Source organism: Azolla caroliniana, unplaced genomic scaffold (assembly GCF_043228905.1).
Source record: "Azolla caroliniana isolate FFs.n. ecotype wild unplaced genomic scaffold, voAzoCaro1.0.p SCAF_12, whole genome shotgun sequence".
Taxonomy (NCBI): domain Eukaryota; kingdom Viridiplantae; phylum Streptophyta; class Polypodiopsida; order Salviniales; family Salviniaceae; genus Azolla; species Azolla caroliniana.
In genome coordinates, this window is record NW_028230447.1 from 20,324,927 (window position 1) to 20,348,058 (window position 23,132).

The window sequence follows — 23,132 nt, forward strand, 5'->3', positions numbered from 1 at the left end:
CTGTTTCTCTCTTCCACTTCTCTCTCCTCTCTCTCTCTCTCACTCTCTCTGTTTCTCTCTCCCACTTCTCTCTCTTCTCTCTCTCTCTCTCTCTGTTTCTCCCTTCCACTTCTCTCTCCTCTCTCTCTCTCACTCTATCTGTTTCTCTCTCCCACTTCTCTCTCTTCTCTCTTCTCTCTCTCTCTCTTCTCTTCTCTCTCTGATGCTGCTACTGCTACTAGTACTTCTACTACACACCAGACAAAACTAATTCCTTCTTCTTCTTCTTCTTCTTCTTCAGAGAAAAGAAAGAAAGAAAGGAAGAAAGAAGAAACGTCGTCTTGGGTTCGCCTTCCCCCTTCTTCTTCTTCTTCTTCTTCTTTTCCTTTCGGAATCTTGGCGTGTGAAAACAAGAAAGATCTCTTCTTCTTCTTCTTCCTCGTAGTAAAAACCATTCCGAGTTCCTAATTCTGGTCGTGCTTTCAAACCCTAGAAAGACGCAGGTTCTGCAAGCAGGGAAGACCACAGGGCTCTCCGCGCCTTCGTTAAAGAAAGATCAATACTTGATCGAGATCATATTCTTTGATGGGCGATCTGATCCTTTCCTTTCAGACTTAATCCAGCACTGACGTAAGTCTCTCTCTCTCTCTCTCTCCTCTTTTCCTTCCCTTCTTCTTCCTGTGTTCAGATTTTGCCTATCTTTTCGCCTTCCTTTCACTCTACATAGATCAAAGCAATTAACATTAACGCAAATCCGCCGCGCATATAAGAGTTTTCATGCTAATCACATACCAGTTGAATTAATAGCTGAAGTCTGGGAATATAAGAAATTTGATGCATAATCACACTTCTTATAATAACTTAAATCTAGACATATAACGATTTTTGACACTTATGAGGTGTGCGTAAAAGTTAAGTTAGGTCTGGGCGTACCAGAGTTTCTATGCTAATCTCAGAAAAGCTCAAATTTTGGCGTGTAAGGTATTTGATGCTAATTGCATAGTGCCAGAAAAGTAACTCAACTCTGGTATATAAGAATTTTTCATGCTAATTTTATAGGCATGAAAATCTTCCCAAAACTTGGCATGTAAAAGGTTTGATGCCAAACAGAGCCAGAAAAATAGTTCGAATCTGGGCATCTAAGAGGTCCTAGAGCAATCAAATCAGGCCAGACAGAAATAACACAAATCTGGGTATTGGAGAGAACTCAATTCTTAGCATATCAGAAGTTTGATGCTAATGAGGTAAAACTAGAAAAATAGCTCAAATCAGTGTGTATAATGGTTTTTTCATGTTAATCACATAGGCTTTGGAAGTTTACTCCAATCATTGTTATGTAAATGGTTTTATGCTAATAATATGCATAGAAATAATTCAAGGATCTAGTCATTAAAGAGGTTTATTTCTCGCCATAAATTAATCCAGTGAATTATCTTATCATTGTTAATTGAATTCAGTGATCAGTTCCTAGACCTGCAAATCAGATATGTGTAGAAATAAGTCAAAACATTTAGGCATATAAGAGATTTTTTGTTAAACAAAAAGTTCCAGTCTAAGAGTTTACATGCTACCCAGAAACTGATCTGATGGGGATCTTCCCAAAACCATTTGAGCTCAGTGACGAAATTTAGGCATATAAGAGATTTGTTGTTAAAACAAAAAGTTTCAGTCTAAGAGTTTACATGCTACCCAGAAACTAATCTGATGGGGATCTTCCCAAAACCATTTGAGCTCAGTGACGAAATTTAGGTCTCACACGAACCCAATCGATATATATACATATATATTCTAGAAACAACTCAAATATTAGTATATTAGAGGTGTCACTATGTAATTTCTGTGGTAGATTCTCTTTCCAGAATTAATTGAATTCATTGAAGAGTTTGATGCAATCAGGTGAATTTCTGAACATAGAACCCAATTTGTGAACATTACGTGTTTATCGATCTTTAAGGATTTGGAACATTGGTGTATGACTCTTATGATATAATAGAGTAGTCTGCGGAATCAATTGGCATATACAATTAGTGGAATGTAAAAGATTTGGATCCCGTCAATTGGTACACAATCATTGTGCCATAAAGATTGCGATCGTATTGGCTTGCGTATACTATTCATGGATACGATAAACTGTGACCTTATTAATATGCATATATTATTCTTGTTTTATGGTCAATTGCCATAGATCCTTATGGTGATAATTTAGATTGCAGTCTGATTTATTGGGATTTGCCATTGCTGTGGTAGAGCAGATTGTGCTCTGATCAGATATCATGTTTAACTCATGTATTATAGCACTTTGTAGTTTGATTAATTGACGTATATCATTTTGCATGTATATTATTGCACCATAATATATTGTGGTCTAATAAAGTGGCATATAACATTTTTTTTGTGATAACAGAGTCCTTTAAAAGGAGTGTGATTTCTTTGTCAAGAAATGGTTGTGGATTGCCGGAGTTTGATCGAGTTTTGCAAGGCCTTCGAGCAATACCGGAACAACATGGAAAGCTCTTCGGCTATGACAGACCAAGCTAAACATGAGAATTCTTCCAGATCTAGTCACAAGAGATATGCAAATGGTAGCACTTGTCCCTCTTCTCCATCTGCTTTATGCGACAACTCATCAGCGGCAGCCATAGATATACTCATCTTTCTTCTAGTTGTGGGTGCATGTGGCTTTTTATTCACTCCTTATTTCAAATATATATGCTCAGAAATGGCTGAGATATTGCCCCTGACTCTTATATTCATTGGAGAAGTTATCTACCACATTCCTATGGCTTATGTTGCTGGAGCGATTTTTACACTCATCCTAATGTTTTGTTCTTGGGAGCTTTATCAAAACAATGCTAGGAAATGCAACAACCCCAAATGTCGAGGCCTTAAAAAGGCCGTGGAGTTTGACATTCAGCTTGAATCTGAGAAATGTGTGCGAGCATTATCATCCTCTTCGTCATCAAGTTTTTCACACGAGGTTCCATGGAAAGGTCATATTGAACTAGGACATGATCACAAAGAGCTAGAAGCCGAGCTAAAGAGAATGGCGCCACCAAATGGTCGAGCGGTTCTTGTCTTTAGATCTCCATGTGGATGTCCGACTGCAAGAATGGAGGTATGGGGACCCAAGAAGCCCCGAAAGTCTAAGAAATAAAGAAGAAATTAGTTGTAGCCAAGGCATGGATGGATGGTTGTAGAGAACACTTTAGTCTGTATTGAAAAGAGCAAAGAGCATGCAATAAACATGGTTCATGACTCATGGAGAAAAGTTTGGTAAGTTTGTAAATATCATAAACCCTGCACTCTTCATGGTTCAATTATTATATAATAATTATGGCTAAAGAGACAAGTTTTATACAAATTTCTTGGGATATAATGATGATAATATGCTTTAATAAAATTTTCTTTGTGTATAATGGGGGTAACAAGTTTTAATACGGTATAATGGGGGGTATAATATGATGGGATTAGAAGTCTTATTTAAGATCTGTATAATACAATTATGATAACATGTTTTATCCGAATTCCTTATTGATGTAATAATTGCTAACGAGATCTTTATATTAACAATGGTCTAAAATATCTGGCGTTATCATATGCAGATGGGCTGTTTCCTTGTTCTACCAAAAGAAATGTGATACTTTTTGAAGGATATATGTGCGAGGAAAACGAATTGGGGATAAATGATGGGAACATTAAATCTCCAAATTTGGCCCTACTCTGTGAATAAGCATTTAATGATGTTGATAGTTAATGAACAAGACAATGCTTCATCGATCTGTGATACTGATGCTATCTATTTTCTGAGGCATTCTTCTTACCTTGCTCTCATAGAAAATCTCAGATGATGAGCACCATGATAAGAATCTGTGCTTTTTATCTTGTGCATGCTCTAGCTTTGTTACAATATTGCCACAGGCGATCTCGACCATCCATTCATCCTTGGGTACTGCAAGGACAGTTAGAGCTGTCCACGTGTCTTAAAAATAATAAGTACGGAAAACATTGTATGTAGATTGTTCATAACAATAAAATATAGTTGATAGTTTTTCATTGTGCATTGAATAACATTATGCAATTGTCTATTCGCATCGAGAAACAAAGAATGACCCTTGTTTGCTTTTAGGTTTGTCCTTTTTTTCTGTTGTCAGGGCTTAACTTATTTCATTGATAGAAATGGAAATAGTGGAGACTTTCATCTTGTTGAATAAACATTATATGCAGGTTGTCCATTAGTACAGATAAAGCAAAACAATTGTGGTTTGAATATGCTTTTTTTTTCTTATTTCCCATTTGTTGATCTTTTCTAGAACCAGTCCATATTTTGATGATGATCAACATGATATATGTATGCATCAACTAGTGTTTTTACTTGTTCCATGCGTGAAGACGATGAATAAGCGCTTTTGTTGGAGAATCTTATTTCTCTAAATGAAAAAAAAGATTTATGATTTACGTTACTAAACATGCATATTCAAGAGTGCTTGGTTTTATGCCATGAATTGAATTTTTGGTTTGGTTCGACAATTTGGCAGTTAAACAAGCATTTGATTGTTGTCCTCAATAGGTGTGTATAAGTTGTGACTCTATGAATATTACTCTGATCGTCTTCATATTTTTGTGGACTTCTTGTTCACTTTTTCTTGGATTCGTTTTTTGACACTTCAATTTGATGATCGTTTGATTGGCCACCAAAAGTAATGATGTCGAACTCTTCCGCTCTTTGTTTTCTTTGCATCTCTTTTTAGTTTGTTCTCTTTGAATTTGTAAAATCAATCTCTTTTGTGTAGCCAAATGTGAACACATGTTTTGTCTAAATATTGTAGTTTGGTCGACGACACGACGGTATGTTTGGAATTTTACATGCATTTGTTGACATTTATGAGGTGGTTCAGAAATATAAGTTTCACTATCTTATTGAATTGTGTATGTTTTTTGAAGATGATATGTAGACACAATGTGAAGTTTGAAATACCATGAAATCTTCTCTTAATCTCTTAGGTGTATTACCACTCATATAGGGGTTTAAGATCGGCCATGAATTTTGTTTTGTTTTTAATATCACCTTTTACCTTTGGTCCATAAATGAACATATCCCACTTGCGTCAAGCAAAAATTGATTCTTAGGAGGGATGCACTACGAAGCACATGCTAATGAGCATTATGATTGTCTCTTGATATTTTACGATTAGTGCTAACTATAGCAAATCTTCGGAAAATGATTTTTGCCAAATACCAAAATATGATTTAAAGCATATTGTTAATGTTTTGTTTGAGAGGGGCATAAGGTGATGTGTTTTAAATGCACTAAAGTGAGGTCAACACTAGCCCCTTATTATACAAGCAATATTGTTGATATTTCGTCTCAATTATATTTTGGAAGCTTTTTTGACAAGCAGATGTCTTTATGGAAAGCTAGTTGGTTTTATAAATTGGCTAGTGGAAGTTGGACGTCACTCTTGACTTTTATATGTCATAATCCTTTAGGACGGCAAATACTAGTTCTTGTGTGTAACAAACTCCTGGTCTCCAAGCACAAAGAAACAAACTTGATTCACATCCATTGTGTTGAGCGATATGGTCTTTCATTGGAGAAGTCTCATGAACCTTAATATGTAATCATTATGTAAAGTCTTTGAACAATTTTTAAGTACAATATTCATGTGAAAATAACACTTAATGAAATGTCTCTACCAAAAGTGTCTTGTGACTTACCACAAAGACCAACGACCAACATACCATAACGGTGATAGTCATGCAGCATCGGAGGCCAATGTCACAAGCATAGAAAATTGTTCCAAAATTTGCACACACTCACAATGATGCTTTTGAAGTGTAGGCATGTATGTTTCTAAGGCATCAAATGTGCGTACACAAGCACTCTTTGCAAAGTGGTCGCATTGCTTGTCGCATATTGGTCTTCAAAATTTGTGTGGAAGCCCTTAGAATATATAGTAAACATTGTTTTTTGTTTTATACCATGGGGTGAGGTGCTCGAATCCAATGCAAAATTTTGGTATTTGCATAAGGATTTGATTGGTTTTAACTTCAAAAGTCCTTGTAAGGGAAAAGCATAGATACTACTACTTGTAAAGTAAAATTTTGATATTTCGAGAAGGATTTGGTTGGTTTTATGTTGAAGTTCCTTGCAAGAGAAAATTACCAATAAATATTGACACAATACTATCTCTCGTAGTTTGAGAAATGTCATTGCACACTCTTAGTGATTATACCTCCATGGATAGTGAACTAAGATGTCGCTAGCAAATAGATAGAGCGGTAAAACATGAGTAGCTTTTTAAATTATAGTTTGTAAGGCCGCTACAATTATTAATCACATTGGTTTTTAATGGATCATGCATTAACCTCGTTTATTAGAGATTAATCTCCATTTCTAACCTTTGCACTAAATATTTCATGTACTGATTCCTATTCGTAGCTTAGTTTTCATGTTGAATTTGCATTATTAATCTCTTTTGATAGCTCTTAATCTCTCTTAAGCTCTTATACGTGTTTTGTCTTGGAGTCTAACCTCAACTAAATATCGTGTCAAATCCTTAGTAATTATTGAATAAATTCATTAATTTGACAAAGTAAGATGTTGCTACGGGATTAATGAAAGAATTGTTCGAAACAAAAACCTCATTGTCATGATTAACCAGTTTAATCATGCTAGTAGTAGTAACTATATTTTTACTAGGCAAGTTATGTTACCTTTTTCCCCCTATGCATGTATGCATACAACAATATTTCTCAAACTACGAGGTGTTGTAGTCATATCATCCCTATACACGAGATGCATTATTGACGGCTCATGAACAATCATCCTTACAAAAATCATGATGATTGTATATATGTAGGACTTTTCTCAACTTGTAAAAAACGGGGGGGGGGGGGGGGGGGGGATGTAAGATGTTTTTGTCTATTATAAGATAATAACATTTTATGGACTCGTAAAAACGAAGACACTTAAATAGAATTTCCCTCCTGTAAAGGCGTAGACCACAAACAAACTTTCTACTAGGTGTTTGGAAATCATGTCCACAATTTTGTATGGAAACATGTAAAACATAGTAGGAAAACCTAGTGCCAAACTCAATTTGATAACAAATGATTAAAAAACAAGCGGAGAAAATTAAAGGGCAACACAATTGCCATAACTTTGACATTGCCAAACACTTGTTGTGATGCTAGATCCCTAAGCTATTCAATAGAAGTATCCCATCAACTAACACGATGGGCTTTACGATGCCCTGCAGATAATGATAAAAAGAAATATCGTTGATCAATTAGTGTTTTTCCTTCAATGCATCATGTTGCCAAAACGAGACAATTGTGGTGCAATAATTCCAAAGGGTGTTGATTTTTACAGGTCAATCCAAGAGTTTCTAAGTGAAGTTGTTCTTCAATCTCCCTCCCTCGCCAATCAATGTATGTCTCACATTCAACCCATGTCTTGTTTCTTACCTGATGTATTTCCCAACTATTGGGTGTAAATGTGTGTGTGTGTGTGTGTAGAAGGGAGACATGTAGCAAAAGAAAAGAAAATCAACGGAGAATATTATGACCGAGTTGGAATACTTCTACAAGTTTAGGGTGTCAAACTTCTCAAGATGTTGCTTTTTGTGAGATGTTCTCGTTGTGTCTTTCTCTGTAGGAAGCCTATGTCAATGCATTCCATGTATATATGCCTATTGTTGTTGATATTGCAATGACTCGTTACATACAACTGACACTAGTGTCCATCATGTTATTTCCTTAAAGTAAGGTACTGAAGTCAAAGGATTATATTATCAATGCTTTCATTGTTTCGGAATGCGGGTTGTTGCAAAATATATAGAAAGAAATATGCCATCGTGCAAATTAAAATGCAACACCATACGTACATATTGTTGACAAGTAAGCTTTACACAAACCCGTTGTGTAAGCCATTGATATGCTTTTGTATCCGTTTTCAATGAGCCATTAGAAAGGGTTCGCTGTCTTTTTAAAAACAAGTCATCGCGATTAACGTATCCTCAGAATTGACATGCACAAGCAAACTTTTGTAAAGTAGTTTGACATATCTAAAATCGGATTGATAGATATCATGTTTTATTTATTCTTGTTATCGTTTCGTGATGTTAAACACACATGTAAACATGTGCGTCCAATCGAAATCGCATGCCTCATTGGAAGCAAAAGAAATAAAAGCATTTGATTCACACTAGGAAGAGAAAAAAAGAATGTTGTATTCGTCTTTCAATCTCTCAATGGGATGTTGCAACATCCGTTTACTTCTATACAATATATATATATTGGCAATATTATCACAAGTGTTCCATGTTACGGGTGGCGTCGGTACAACGAGGAGAAAAAATGCACCATGTTATGTTTTGATCAGTTTCTTTGAATTGAAAGGCATAGATGCAAATATAAGGTTTGTTTTAGTATTGTCCTCATGAGGCCAAAGATGACTAATGGGACAAAGGACGGAACCGGTTTCATACCGATTTCGATTGGGCAAAGTGGCGACAGGACAAGAAGGTCGGGCCATTTCCCCCCATTGTTGTGTGATCGGAATGCTCAAAAATGCCTCTGAAACATCGATGGGTCCCCACCGATGAAACAGATGCCTTCTCGATCAGGTGGTGTACGAGCAAGAGACAAATGCTTAGACACCGCATGTACCTTAAACCCTAAACCCTAAACAGGCACACACTTATGCGCGCGCGCGTGTGCAAAGTTAATAATAAACACATGAGGGGTTGGTTCGACAAGGTTTACGGGCGGGTGTGGGCCTATGTCCACCTCGATTACGAGATGCATGTACACACACACACACACACACACATTGAAATTATATGGTACAAAGAAGAAGAAGAAGAAGAAGAAGAAGAAGAAGAAGCAAAATGAGAAGCGTTCTTTAGAGAACCAACGAACACACGTTTAATTTTTAAAACAATCCAATTAGCTCCTTTCTTCCTTTCCTTTAATTAAATTAAAATATTTAAAACATGGGGGCTGAGGTTTGGATTAATTCGATTAATGACGTCATGTGGGAGAGGGGTTGGTTTCACACTTGGGCGGGCGAGATAAAAAAAAGAAACACGTGACTTATTTTCTCATTTTTCTTATTTTCTTTTATTTTCTTTAACTCTATCCCTCTGAAATAAGAGCCGTTGTGTCCCTCTCTTATTAGTATATTACTTATATATATATATATATAATTCATTTATTTATTACGGGTTTATTTATTACACCATGTCCTCGCCACCTCTTCTTTTCTTTATTTGTTTTAATTAATTAATTACTAGATTTATTTATTAGTATTTTTTGTTACTAGTATGTATCAACTTTCAAGTAAAATTAAAGTAATGCTATTTGTTAACGTCCTCTTTCCTAAGTTGACCTTATTCTTGGACCCTTACACTTCCCCATGCATGTACAATCGGCAACGGTTCGGTTCGAGAGTGTTAAATAAATAAATAATTCTCCACCCTTTGGTCCTTCTTCCTTTTTTGTGGTTTCAAACTTGTCCGGTCACATTCCCAACCAAGCTCTCTCGCCAGTCACCAACCCCTTCTTCGCTTGGTCCTATCCATCAATTGTCTAATTCCGATTGGCTTTCCTCATGAACTAGGAGATCCTCCTCCCGCCTCGGCAAGCCCATGCAAGAGCTTTACGGCCTCGTGATTTTCCCTGCTTCACCAACATCCCCATACATGTATGTAACTCTCTCCCTCTCCTACGTAGAATGTACCCCCACACAAACAACCTTTTCCTACTCAAACAATTTAGCTTTTCATTGGGTTGGGTCTCGGGTCGCATTATATACAAGCAAGACATTCGTGTTGGCTTGAACACCGACGGTTATTACTATGGCACACTAACTTGCCTTCCATGTTTAGAGTTCATTGTCAGTTGTTGCATGAACATGCGTGATACTTCTCTTTACGTTGAATGTTTGATCGAGTCTTTTATCTTATCGTTAAGTTGTCATGTGTGTCACTGAATGATAACTTACTCCGAAGATCGTAAAATAAAAGAGGGGCGATAACTTTCTTACCACGCATGCTTTTATATTGAATTGATTGTAGTTATAAGTAATGGGTTGCTATCTATAGGCCTCGGTTTACCCACATTGTCAGTAAGGTAACTTGCGACTCGTAAGTACTTAGATTTAATTAAATATTAAAAGAACATTAACCAAACCTATCCACGAGAAATCATGTAAACCACAAAGTCTATAATGTTAAATATTGACATCGTTTAGAGATCGTGATTGATCAGGTATCCAATGCTCATTGGGTTTCTCGCAATATTATGAATCGAATTTGGTGGGTTTTTCATGAGATGAGGTGTGAAAGACAACATGGTGGTAGTGTTGATGAGTTTTAGTACCTTAACAATATCAAATACGAAACATAAGAACATGAACATATTTGTCACGACTCACAACATAACATAACAACGTAGTTCCATTTACAAGATTTCATAGGCCATGAATCTCTCTCACCTTAATTGTGCATTTCTTGATCCATGCAACCTTTGGAATACATTTACTGACACATTCACTTGGTTGAAAAAAGAGATAGAGTGCAATGATTTTTTGAGTTATTTATTTGCCCAACTCGACCATGACACATAGTGCACAATGCTGACAAGTTACCACAATAAAAGCTCAATGTTCAATATGTATCTACAAGGATACACTCGATAAAGGGTGACCATAAACGTCTCTTTTATCAAAGAATGCATATTGATTTGTACCTAGTCATGGTAAAATTAAACAAGAAGTGAGCCCAACTTCGGTTATTGTGATATCAATTGGATTTAGTAAATATTTCGAGTGTTCCCCCACCCTATTAGCTTGGTGATTGTTTGACAATTAATTAAAAAACACTTATGAAGATGCCATCAAGGATAAGATGAGTATTCAAATGGCATGTTGCATTAGAATATGTCCACTATGTTTAAGATATGGCCATGTTTCTATACAAAATGGAGTTAGAGTGTGGCATTCATGGTGTAAGGAAAATCGATCTCGTAAAGTTCAATGTACACAAGTTATGTTATGGGGGTCCTATATACATAACTACAAGCTTGCAACCTTTCCCAACTACGTTGTAATACATATACGAACTAAATAGAATCTAGGATTCTCCCAATATGACCACGGTCCTCCACATGTCATGGAAGAACACACTCTCTCTCTCTCTCTCTCCCAGTTGATGGGGTATTATGATATTACTGAAATCTCACACACAAGAGATCTCGAGTTTGAGTTTGGGTTCAAGTGTCTTTAAGTCACAAAGTATTGTAGATGAAAAAATAATTATGATGTTCTACTATGGTCTTTCACTCACTCACTCTTGTCATATCGGGACTACAACCGAGAGTAGTAATCGTATTTTATTATCTCACTACTCGGTCCAAATCTTACAAACTTCTTGTTTTACTACTAGATTGCGTGTAATATAAGGGATTGAATGTGTGGCATGTAGTTCTCCATTGACAACCTACACAAATATTTATGGAGACTTGGATGTTTCTTCAAAGGTTGCACATGGCTTGCATGATGGTCATATTACCTCACATGCATGTGAAGTATCCCTAGATGTATGTGTTATGATTCATGAACTTTCTATTGCTTGACAACCTCGATGATGATGGCAACATTTCTCTAAACCGTTTAATGCAACAGTTGATGAGTTCTTACCTCCATGATGGTGTTTGGAACCATGATTTGTATATAATAATTGCTCATGGGTAGTTAGTTGGAAGGTTGTTACCATGTGCTTTAAGAATTGACATAGTGATTTTGATGACTGTACATTTGCTTGGTCTATTTGGGATCATGGAGACAATGTCAGTGCATTTGTGTACCCATGATCATTTTGTGATTACTGATCATGGTTTGTGGCTAGGCATGTTTGTGCGTAACTTCATTTTTATTTTTATTCCTTGGGCCTAATTTGCTTCATATGACAATGAAAACCTTCTATGGGATTGAACAAGGCATGCATAGCGTCTTAGTTCATTACGTTAATAGGACACTTTACTTTCTTCTAATAGTTCATGAACTCATTAATTGATCTTGGAAAAGTTGTGATTTTGTGACATGACACTAATGTGTTACTCATGAATGTGTATCTACTCATATATCTTTCTATTGGGGCATTTGAGACATGATGGCCCTATACTCATGAATGTGTATCTACTCATATATCTTTCTATTGGGGCATTTGAGACATGATGGTTCAATCATAGAAATATGTTGAGATGTTCAATACACATAACACATTCTTATCGAGGGAAACTTAATCTTATTACATTTAGAAAATCCTACCTATATGTATCCAACTATATTCTCTTAAGAGCAATCTACACATTTTGTACCAAGGATGTTAGATATTCCAAATCTAAAGCATGCCTCGAGCTCTTATTGGAATTTGTAATATATGAAATATCATGATGGTACAAAAGCATGCTAATGATCCTCATAAATACATTCATGGCAGGATATTGGATTATAATCACATCCAAGCATGCAAATGAAGACTTGTAATTTCATTCATGGGAGGATATTGGATCATGATCACCTCAACGAGGTCTCGACTCTCAACAACCCCATATTTTATCCATATCAATAACAAACTTGTATCACTAATCATTACTCTGTGTTTATCTCAGATAAAATTATGATTTGACATAATCATGGTTGCTTGCTACTTGAACCCACAACTTTGATGTTGGAAAGCACTTACTTTCACATCACACATCTAGTTTGATGAATATATCACATTTGATTGGCACAAAGTACAAACTTTTGCAATTATGCATCTAACATAATGAATATATAGTTGGTCTTTTTTATTCTATTATGTCTTGTTAGATCTAATTGTGACATATCTCATCTACTAGTTGTATACAAGGATCAAATGAGTGTAATCATTTGGGATGCTTCTAATGAGTTTCTCAAATATATGGATGACCTTGCGTGACATTCATGCCCCCATATACACACGTCCTTACATTGTTCATCTTTAGTGCTTCCATAATGTAATTCCAAATCGTGCTCATGTGACTATCAAAGAGGTTATGGTCCTATGGAGCATTTCAAATTGACATCTTAAACACGTCTAATAATTGACATTCAAGGGTGATAAGACAAACACCATAACCTCTAATTATATGAATAAAAGTGGGAATGGATTATGATTTTAAACAAAGCTCTCTTTTGTGATAGGTATATTTCTATTTTTTTAGAATGAAATGTAATCATGCCTAGGAAATCTAGATATTTGCCAACCTAGGGAACAATTCTTTTTCTGTATTGAGGTATATGGATGGCCATCCTTAGAAATGACATCTTTTTTGAGGGTACACCTACACTTTGGGGCATAAACACCCAATTCTTAGCATAATACGAGATATGCAAAGTTCGCATTGTTGCACATATCATGTTCCTACATCCTATCAGGCTTTGACATTCATTAATGTTCAAGATTTGAAACTCCATTGCTAATGTGTACTACTTTGTTGCACCGACTTAACCATATTCTTGGCATGTGAGGGGTGTTGACATGGTAAATGACCAATCAATGTTATGTTGATTCCACGTATGTCCATTTGCTTGGGGCGCATTCATTTGGTGAGCAAGGGGCCAAACACGCTTCACAATTGGGAGGTGATATTTTTTGTCCATGATGGCATGCTTTTGACCCTGATTAATTAGCTTTTAAGAGTTTTCTTTTTTGCTCTCCACAATCCACCCACGAGTCATGAACATCAATACCCATCCATTCCATGTGCAACCATGTCATCATCTAAGTGTACCATCTTCACGAGAGAGCTTTTAACATTCACTACAATCAATGTACACGAAGAATCATACCCCTACATTCCATGTCACAACTAACCGTATTGTCTACTAACCATACATTCATCGCATCTCTTGTGAACATACCATAACTTGCTATGCACATAGACATTTCTAATCATACCATTAGTTAGGACATTTTGACATGTGGTCAAGTGAAGGATTTTGTCCTTTGTTTATCAATCCATGAGACACTACAAACTTTTTGAGAGAAAAATAGAGTTTTGGTTTCTTTAATTGCTCACTTGAGCATGTCATATCATAATAAATTGTCGAATTTGCTAGTGAATGAATTGTGACTAATAACTTCAGAAGTAATACAACAAATCATCCTATTCGACTTTAATAGATTTGATAGTGAACTAATACACCCCACATTGTCGTTACTTGAGTTATATCTTATTAGGAGCGTTAAAAAGTTTCATAACCGAACAAGAATTCTTCATTTACTATGGAGAATGGAAATGACTTGAGTGTAGGATTTCAATAACTGATTTCCTTTCCTAATCGAAAAATATCCTTCTTTAAGCCCATAAAAGCTTGATGGGATTGCTTCTTCTTCGAGCAAGTAAATGTCTAGTTTTTGTACTTCTTCTCTTCATTTTACCAAGTAGACCGACTATAGTTGAAGAAGATATCAAGAGTCAACTCGTATCAACAAGTAGCTTGACAACTACTTAGTTGCCAACATGCCTTGAATGCTTTTACATATTAACCCGATTTATTTATGTAATTGTGGAAGCATTCCACATGTACATTTTCTGTGAGTTAACTTGGAGTGAGATGCTACACAAGGCCTATGTTATCCATGAGCTATAATTGTGCTCATCATTTGCCATTTCTCACCAAAACGTTTAGTAGCTGCAATTCTTGCGTTGAATTTTCTTGCTTTGAGATTTCATTTTTAAGAGAAAGATGTTGCAAACATGAATGCAACCTCGAATGATAGGCTTAGATATGTAGGATTTACATAATGGACATCACTAAAAATAGAAGGGCGTGAATATTTTCCCACTTCATGTATCTCTTGTTGATCGGTCGAACTAGTTGCATTACCTATTTGCTTTGTGGGAGGCTTCATGCGGTTTTAATCCAAATGAAGCGTTTAAATAGTCCTGTAGGCTTCATTCTTTATTTCTACCCTAATACAAAGAAAGTTATTAAATTGATTTTGTGTCTAGAAATGTTATAATGGGCAACATATGTTATATATTTGCTTTTTATGTTCCGGACTTGTAATGTTATAAACACAAATACGCATGTATAACCTTTATCGTTAATGGTATACAATTCAATGGCTTCTTCTCCTTTTGTTTCTTGTACAATTTGTTAATGATGGTTTACAAATATTGTCACGAATTCGATTAGGATTGCACTTATTGTTGGCATTGGGCTAATACCATTACCGCAACATAAGTTATATATGCATACAATAAATTAAGTATAATGTGATTCCATGGTTAGTTCATATAGTTGTGGTTATACTTATGACATCGACAATAAGATGCAGATCTGGTTGCACAATTGCATGACTTCAATGTCGATGTGGTGGCTGGTCACAATTTTTGCAATATAAATTAAGAAAAGAGGAACAAGCAAGTCAAGGTAAATGTAACTCCTAACTCTCACCATCACATATGGTACGAGCACAAAAATGAAGGGAAGCATCCTAGTTATGTTGCACTATTGTACTATAGTTAATTCCTTGAATTGTTATGTGAGAACCTTTGATGTTGCCATCACAATATGGCCATGCTATTGATTGTATGATTTTGATGAAACGCGTGGGATCCCCTATGAACATTTATATACCCTAGTACAACATTGATCATATTATTATGATGACAACCAATTCACAATAATAAGTTTGGTCTCAATAGTTATTGTAAAATATGATCCATTTGATGAACACTTGAAAGTTAGAAACCATAAATGTTTGCCTTTTTCTCACACTTTTAGGTTGAAGGTGCTCAAATATTTTGACAACATTGTCCTTTTATTCTTACCACGAGTCAATTGTGGTAAAGCTTACTGTTTCTATCATTGTAAGTTGGATCAAAGTGTTGATGGAATCATAATTGTAGGTGTTGTTATTAGTGCTTTATATGATGCATCGATTGCGTCCTTCTCCCAATAACTACACACAAAGTTATCACCACACTAATCAAGCATACGTCTGCAAACTCTCAACAAGATTAGTTGAGTTTTGCTAGTCTAAGATTAAGAACTAAAATGAATATAATACAATCAGTGCACTACTAAGGAAGGACATATGGGAACATATCAAGCGTAGTTGTTTGCGAAAAACACTTCGATGATCATTGATCATACATACCAATGTGAAGTCATCCAGTGTCATCCTAACGTCAAGGCATGTACTCTTATGTATTCATATATGGCCATCCAAGGCACGTGCTCTTATGTATTTATACATACACACATACACATACACATACACATACACAAGCACATACCCAAGCACATGCGCATACGCATATTATATATATGGACCAATGTCAAGTCATCTATTGTACAAAAACCAAATGGGTTAGGCGATGGGCGGGCTGAATGCCATGACGACAAATCAAAAGAGCTCCGATTCAGGGGTGGTGGCCATAGCCTTGGGCCTTGGCCCAGAAGAAGAAGAAGAAGAAGAAGAAGAAGAAGAAGAAGAAGAAGAAGAAAGAAGATAGAGAAGAGAGAAATAAGAAAGAAGAAGGAGAAGAAACAGTAACAGAAGGTGGTGGTGGTGCCTTCTTAAACGTCTCTTGTGTTATTTTTTTGCTGGGGGGGTGACACGTAGGACAGCCACGTCATCAGGCCATGTCAGCAGGGACGGATGAGGTGGCATGCGATGAGTGGGTGGCCGTTTATATGCCTCTCTCTCTCTCTCTCTCTCTCTCTCTCTCTCTCTCTCTCTCTCTCTCTCTCTCTCTTTCTCTCTGTGTCTGCATAGAAAACCAGCGTACCCAGAGAGTGAGGCACACACATCAAACGCATAGCAACCTTAATCCCCTCTTAATCTCCCCTTAATCCTCCCTTAATCTTCTCTTCACACACCCTTAATTCTCTGCTAATCCCTCCCCCTCTGCCCCCCCAATCTCTCTACCCGCCTCTTGCACCTTCCGCGTTGCTGCCTGCAGCTCGGAAGGCCATGAAACCTCTACTTGCTTCGCACATTCTGCAGAGAATTCTCCCTTCTTCTTCGTCTTCATCATCGCCATCGCCATCGCCATCGCCATCCTTCTCCTTCTGTTTCTTCTTCTTCTTCTTCTTCTTCTTCGTCTCGCTTCCCGTCATTTCTGCTGCTTCTCGCGCCTCTGCAGCAGGAACCAACGGCTATAACGATCGACGCCAGCAGCAACTCTCCGCCATCGCCATCGCCAATTCCAATTCATCATTCTCTTCTCCTTCTTCTGATGTCGTAGCTCTCCTCGCCGTGAAAGCATCTCTGAGAGATCCTCGCGGCCTCCTGTCGTCGTGGAAAGCTTCAGGAAACAGCGGCGGAGGTAATTCTACGTATAATGCAGCTTGTGAGGGGAAATGGTTGGGCGTGAAGTGTGATTCAGGGAAGGTCATAGCTCTCCATCTCCCAAGCAAAGGTCTGAGTGGAACCCTAGCAGCAGAGATAGGAGACCTTCCGTCTCTGAGACAGCTCAGTCTGCACAGCAACGCCATAGCTGGTCCCATCCCTTCTTCCATCTCTTCCCTGCGAAACCTTCGCGGTCTTTACCTCTTCAAAAACCTTTTCTCCGGCTCCATCCCAGCCACGTTTTCTCCTGTTCTGCAAGCACTTGACCTAAGCAAGAATCGCCTGTCTGGGCCGATTCCATCAGAGATCGCTTCGTCTGCTCTTCTTCGTCGCCTTGACCTAAGCTACAACAGTCTGTCTTCTACCATACCTTCCTCCCTTGCTTCTCTAGCTCGCCTTCAGACTCTGATCCTCAGCCATAACCAGATACTCGGCCCCATACCCCCTCACCTCGCTCAAGAGCTCCCTTACCTTCAGATTCTCGACCTCTCTCACAACCTTCTTAACGGCTCCTTCTCAGTGTTTAACGATGAAGCCATGCCGACCGATTCGGCTTCGCTTTCTTCTAGCAGCAGTCTGCGAGCCCTTAACCTCTCCTTTAATGGCTTCACAGGGCCTTTGCCTTCCGAGCTCGGCGAATTGACCATGCTTCTCAACCTCGACCTGAGCCACAACGACTTCTCTGGCCCAATTCCTGCAGAGTTGGGGAACATATCCGGCTTGTCTTCATTAGACATCTCGCACAACAATCTCAGTGGCCATATTCCTTCGTCCTTCACGAAGCTAACCAACCTCACCGTTTTCAACTGTTCCTACAACAGCCTCACAGGAGAGGTACCGAAGCTCAGCCATTCTTTCGACGACAGTGCATTCTCAGGAAACCTTGGATTATGCGCGTTCTCTTCCAGCTCGCCATGTCCCACATTCGCTGAAGCTCCTTCCCCGAGTGGGATAAGTGGGGCTAGCCAGACGAGCACCTCTACTGCGTCGTCGTCTTCGTCACACCAATCTCGGAAGAAGAAGCTGAGCGTTCTAGCTATGGCGTTCATCATCGTGGGGGCAGTGATCGTGGTTCTTCTGACCGTGTGTCTTTGCTCCGCGCTTCTGGTGTGTTGCTTCAGGAGATGGGAAGTAAGCAAGGGAGGAGGAGGCGTGGTGTTGAAAGGATCAATGGAGGAAGATCAGAAGGGCTATGGAGAAGGAAGAAGAAGAAGAAGGGATGAAGACGACGTGCTGATGGGAGGGAAACTGGTTCATTTCGAAGGATCTGTGGGCTTCAGTGCCAACGATTTGCTGTGCGCAACGGCGGAGGTGCTCGGGAAGAGCACGTATGGAACTGTGTACAAGGCGACGATGGAGGACGGTCATCAGGTTGCTGTGAAGAGGCTGAGGGAAGGGATCGTGGTGAAGAACCAGAAGGATATGGAGGATGAGGTTAGGTCCCTTGGTTCTATTCGGCACCCAAATCTGCTGTCCCTCAGGGCCTTCTACTGGGGACCGAAAGACGAGAAGCTTCTGATCTTCGATTTCATGCAAGGCGGAAGCTTAGCTGCATTCATCCATGGTAATTTCTCTTCTTCTTTCTTCTAATCTGTGAAACGATATCTCTGCTTCTCCGTCTTCTAGCTATGGTTCTTTGAATTCCTTAGCTTGTTTGATTGTCTCTATCCTTACGTTTGTTTCTTCCTAGGCTATGATAACTCCAGTTCATTTTGAATCGAATTTGCGCTGTCTGGCTATGGTAATTCGAGTTCATTCGCAAAGTCATTCGTTTGGTTCTCTCTCTCTCTCTCTTCCTTTTTTTTGGTAACTCGTGGTCTTATTTCTTCTTCGTCTGTCTGCAGAACTATTAATCCTGTAACCTAATTATTCTCTTCAATACTGCATTGCTTCTTTCTGTTTCTTTCTGTTCTCTGGCTATGCCACCATCGTCATGCTTTCTCCCTGGTTCCATTATCTTTCATTGTCTTTTTTAGTTTTGGCTATGCAGCTCGAGATTCCGAGACGCCTATTAGTCCTGTATAGAATTCTCTTCATTAACTGCATTGCTTCTTTCTGTTCTCTGGCTATGCCACCTTCATGTTTTCTTCCTGTTTCCATCTTCTTTCATTGTCTGGTTGAGTTGGCTATGTCGTAATCTTTCTTTCTTTCTTTCTTTCTCTTTCTCTTTCTCTCTCTCTCTCTTTCACCTTGATGTTGATGATGATCTGGCTATGGCTGTGTGCAGCACGTAACCTTTCTTTCTTTCTTTCTTTCATCTTGATGTTGATGATGATCTGGCTATGGCTGTGTGCAGCTCGTAACCTTTCTTTCTTTCTCTCTTTCATCTCCACGTTGATGATGATATGCCTATGGTTATGGCTGTGCAGCTTTCTTTCTTTCTTTCTTTCTCATTTTCATCTTGATATTGATGACGATCTGGCTATGGCTATGGCTATGGCTGTGACTGTGCAGCTCGAGGTCCCGAGACGCCATTGACCTGGCCGACGAGGATGAACATAGCAGTTGGGGCAGCCAGAGGCCTGGCTCACCTCCATGACCGAGAGGCCACGATCCATGGGAACTTGACGTCGAGCAACATCCTCATCGATGGCCACCTTAACCCTAAAATCTCCGATTTCGCTCTCTTCCGCCTCATGACACAGGCGGCCAACTCCACTGCCATAGCCGCGGCTGGAGCTTTGGGTTACACTGCACCCGAGCTCACCAAGCTGCGGAGAGCTACTCCCAAGTCTGATGTATACAGTTTCGGCATCGTCTTGCTCGAGCTCCTTACAGGGAAGGCCCCTTCTGAAGCCATTACCCCTAGCTATGGCTACGGCTCTAGCCAGACTACCAGTTCTGATGCAGATGCAACTGCTGGTGCCATGGATCTTCCTGAATGGGTCGCTTCTGTTTTGAAACATCAATGGACTCATGAAGTCTTTGATGCTGAGCTCATGAAAGGTCGCCATGGCGGTCCTGCTAGCGATGAAGAGCTCATCAATACCCTGCAAGTGGCTATGGCGTGTGTTAAGCACTCCCCCATGGATCGGCCCGACATCTCTGAGGTTGTGCGGCAGCTCGAACAGATCAGACCAGAGCTTAAGCAATCCATGCGTGAGAAATGAATGGAAGAATTCAAAAGGTTACAGGAGCTGAAACATGGATTAATAGTTAGTGTCAAAGCAAGAATGGAAGAGGAATGAAGGAAGAAGAAGAAGAAGACCACGTGCTATGGACAGACAGATTCTAGATGTGTATTGAAAGCTTTTTTGTGTGTGTGTGTGTGTGTGTGTGTGTGGAGTAACCAACCTTAAGCTCACCATTAATCCTGTTTTTTGAGTACAGACCTTTAAGGTCGCCATTGATTCTGTCCAGAGTTGCTTCAGAGTGTGACCACCATTATATATATAAAACTAACTAACCTTTATAAAGCTCCGCCATTGATGCTGTCCGTCCTTGAACTAGAACCATCCTCCCATCTTTTCTTTACTGAGAAGGAAGAATTACTCAGTCAGTAGTTGTAATCAAAACCAGAACACACATATCGTCGTCATTCTTTTGTTTCCATCGCCATTTGTTTCCTCTGCGTTCCAACCCTAAACCCTATGTCTGTAACTGCTGTTGTTGTGATACAATTTACAAATCAATGTATTCTTTCTTTTCATATCATCATGTTTCTCTGTTGGCATATCAACAACATACACACACATAGTATGAATCATACGTGACATACGTGCATTCGCATACTCGAATGTTTCAATCATTCGAGTGTGGTAAGTATGTACCATATTTTTGTATTCATTATTTTTTTTATAAGGTAAAATTATTTTTAAGGTAAAGAAAGTTGAGGTAAAAAGTGTAAAAACAAATTAAGAATGTTTCGATAACATATGCATTCGTCTCCATTCGTATGAAAATGAATGTTTGCCAATGCATTCGAGTATATTATGTATTATGCATAACACATATACATTTTACATATACATATCCTGTATCCATATATGTACAATGTACATAAAGATATCTACATACAGATACAGATATTTCTGTTGGTTAGTAGTAGTATTGATTCCGAAGTGCGCTGGATGTATTATTACGTGCTTGGCGTGTTTGCTTTGCTATGTACCATACGATGATTGTAAACTTTGTGTATGATACATTGTGTATGTCCACAATTTATACATAAAGAGAGGTTAGAAGTGTTCTCGGTGTGTATGAAATGGTTCGATGATTTGGTACACAAGGTTGGTGGATAGGATTGGACATACAAACCTAGGGCAAATATATCAGTTCTTATATGTATACTATATACCCTTGGTGAGTGTGAGTAATGTCCATCGTACCATTATCCCTTCCCCAAAAAGGCAATGTAATTTAATGTCTTGTATAGTGACAATGGATGGGAAGACGCCTTCCCTATGTCACTAGAGTCAAAGAAGCATTATTACAAATTTTTAGATGTACTGTATACTATATGATATCCGAGGCGAATATCACTGTTTGTTCTACGAATTGGGGGGGGGGGGGGGGGGGGGGGGGTGGGGGTTGGACCGTTGCACAGTGTGTTGTGCCTTGCATGCAATTTAAGGATCGCTTTACGATCTCATGGAGCTTTGAAGACTCTCATTTTATCTCGATTGTGCTTGACATGGACAACTTCGTGAATGAATTCTCATCAATATCAAGTACTTGCTCAATAAAAAAAACTCCCTAAAGATTTCACAGAGCAACCAAAATGAGTCCTAACTGATTTCATATTTCAAATGTAAATATGGCTTCGGCTTATGAATTTACCAACAAATTAATCTCCCTCTCTAGATACACATACCATTGCATATCCATGTGAGAAGCAATCAAACACCCCTTGTTTATACCATGTTGAGTGGTACTTCAAATGCATTAAGAGGCCACTAATAGTGCGGATGCTTGAATCCTACGTCCCCGTGGACAAAATCAGAAATCCAGGTTACATGGGGGACATTTCGGCTGCGGCGAGCAAATTCCTAAGGTTACCAATTGAAGTGCTCGAAATTTCTAATTGAGTAGAAAGAGGCTTCTCTAGGAGGCGGCGATGCATGGAAATCACTACTACTACTAGCAATAAGGCCGAGGAAGCTCCCATTCGAAAAATGTGAGAAAGCACCCAACATACAAACGCCATCTTTAATTTAAAACAAAGGGCCAATGTGAAACTACTAAACAAGAAAGGCTTCTCAAACCTAGTTAATGTCCACCATGGTGATACATGGAAAGCGCACACACAATGTCTATATATATAATACATAAATACATAAATACACACACACATTTTCATACATACATACATACATACCTAAAATAGAAACAAAACCTAAAACAGGCAAGGGAGAAAGATGAAAGAAAGAAAGAAAGAGATATTAACGTCTTCTAAGACCAAAATTGGCAGCCCTTTCCCTATAAGTGGACTAACATTCCAAAAAGAGAAACAAAACCTAAAACAGGCAAATCCTCTCTGCAGAGCTTCATTCTCCATTTGCTCTTCCATGGCTACCAGGGTACTCTCTCTCTCTCTCTCTCTCTCTCTCTCTCTCATTCTTTCGTTCATACTGCCTGTGTGTATGTACTTCTCCATTTGCTCTCGTTTCGCCATGGCTACCAGGAAAATGGAGAAGGAATCTCTTGCTTCGTTTGTATTCTCGTATGCACCTCTTTTTAAGGCATGTCTTCCTTCTTCTTTTTTCTCTCTCCGTTTCGATTTTCAGGTAAAGCTTTCTTTTCTCACGCTTTCCTTCA

At 38.5% G+C, this 23,132-nt stretch overlaps 2 protein-coding genes across 3 annotated transcripts; both read left to right on the top strand.

Moving 5' to 3' along the window:
- The first annotated feature begins 454 nt into the window (after positions 1 to 454).
- On the top strand, positions 455 to 4,104 carry LOC147857438 (uncharacterized protein At5g19025-like). 2 transcript variants are annotated; one of them, XM_087328736.1, is made up of 3 exons: positions 455 to 609; positions 2,384 to 3,252; positions 3,582 to 4,104. In XM_087328736.1, exon 2 carries the CDS (start codon positions 2,420 to 2,422, stop codon positions 3,131 to 3,133), a length of 714 nt encoding a protein of 237 aa, XP_087184862.1. In that variant the 5' UTR covers positions 455 to 609; positions 2,384 to 2,419; the 3' UTR covers positions 3,134 to 3,252; positions 3,582 to 4,104. The 2 variants fall into 2 exon arrangements, with proteins under 2 accessions (XP_087184862.1, XP_087184863.1); XM_087328737.1 differs by lacking the exon at positions 455 to 609 and adding an exon at positions 1,032 to 1,223.
- A 12,838-nt stretch (positions 4,105 to 16,942) lies between these two features.
- LOC147857439 (uncharacterized) lies at positions 16,943 to 20,575 on the top strand. The gene is made up of 2 exons (XM_087328312.1): positions 16,943 to 18,939; positions 19,830 to 20,575. The coding sequence occupies exons 1-2, from the start codon at positions 16,998 to 17,000 to the stop codon at positions 20,483 to 20,485; spliced, it is 2,598 nt and encodes an 865-aa protein (XP_087184438.1). The 5' UTR covers positions 16,943 to 16,997; the 3' UTR covers positions 20,486 to 20,575.
- The last annotated feature ends 2,557 nt before the right edge of the window (positions 20,576 to 23,132 follow it).

Bases quoted from the DNA above. Each gene is read 5' to 3' on its own strand.
- LOC147857439 (XM_087328312.1), top strand. From the start codon at position 16,998: ATGAAACCTCTACTTGCTTCGCACATTCTGCAGAGAATTCTCCCTTCT. The intron at 18,940-19,829 runs GTAATTTCTCTT...GTGACTGTGCAG, and splicing joins CTTAGCTGCATTCATCCATG to CTCGAGGTCCCGAGACGCCA.
- LOC147857438 (XM_087328736.1), top strand. From the start codon at position 2,420: ATGGTTGTGGATTGCCGGAGTTTGATCGAGTTTTGCAAGGCCTTCGAG.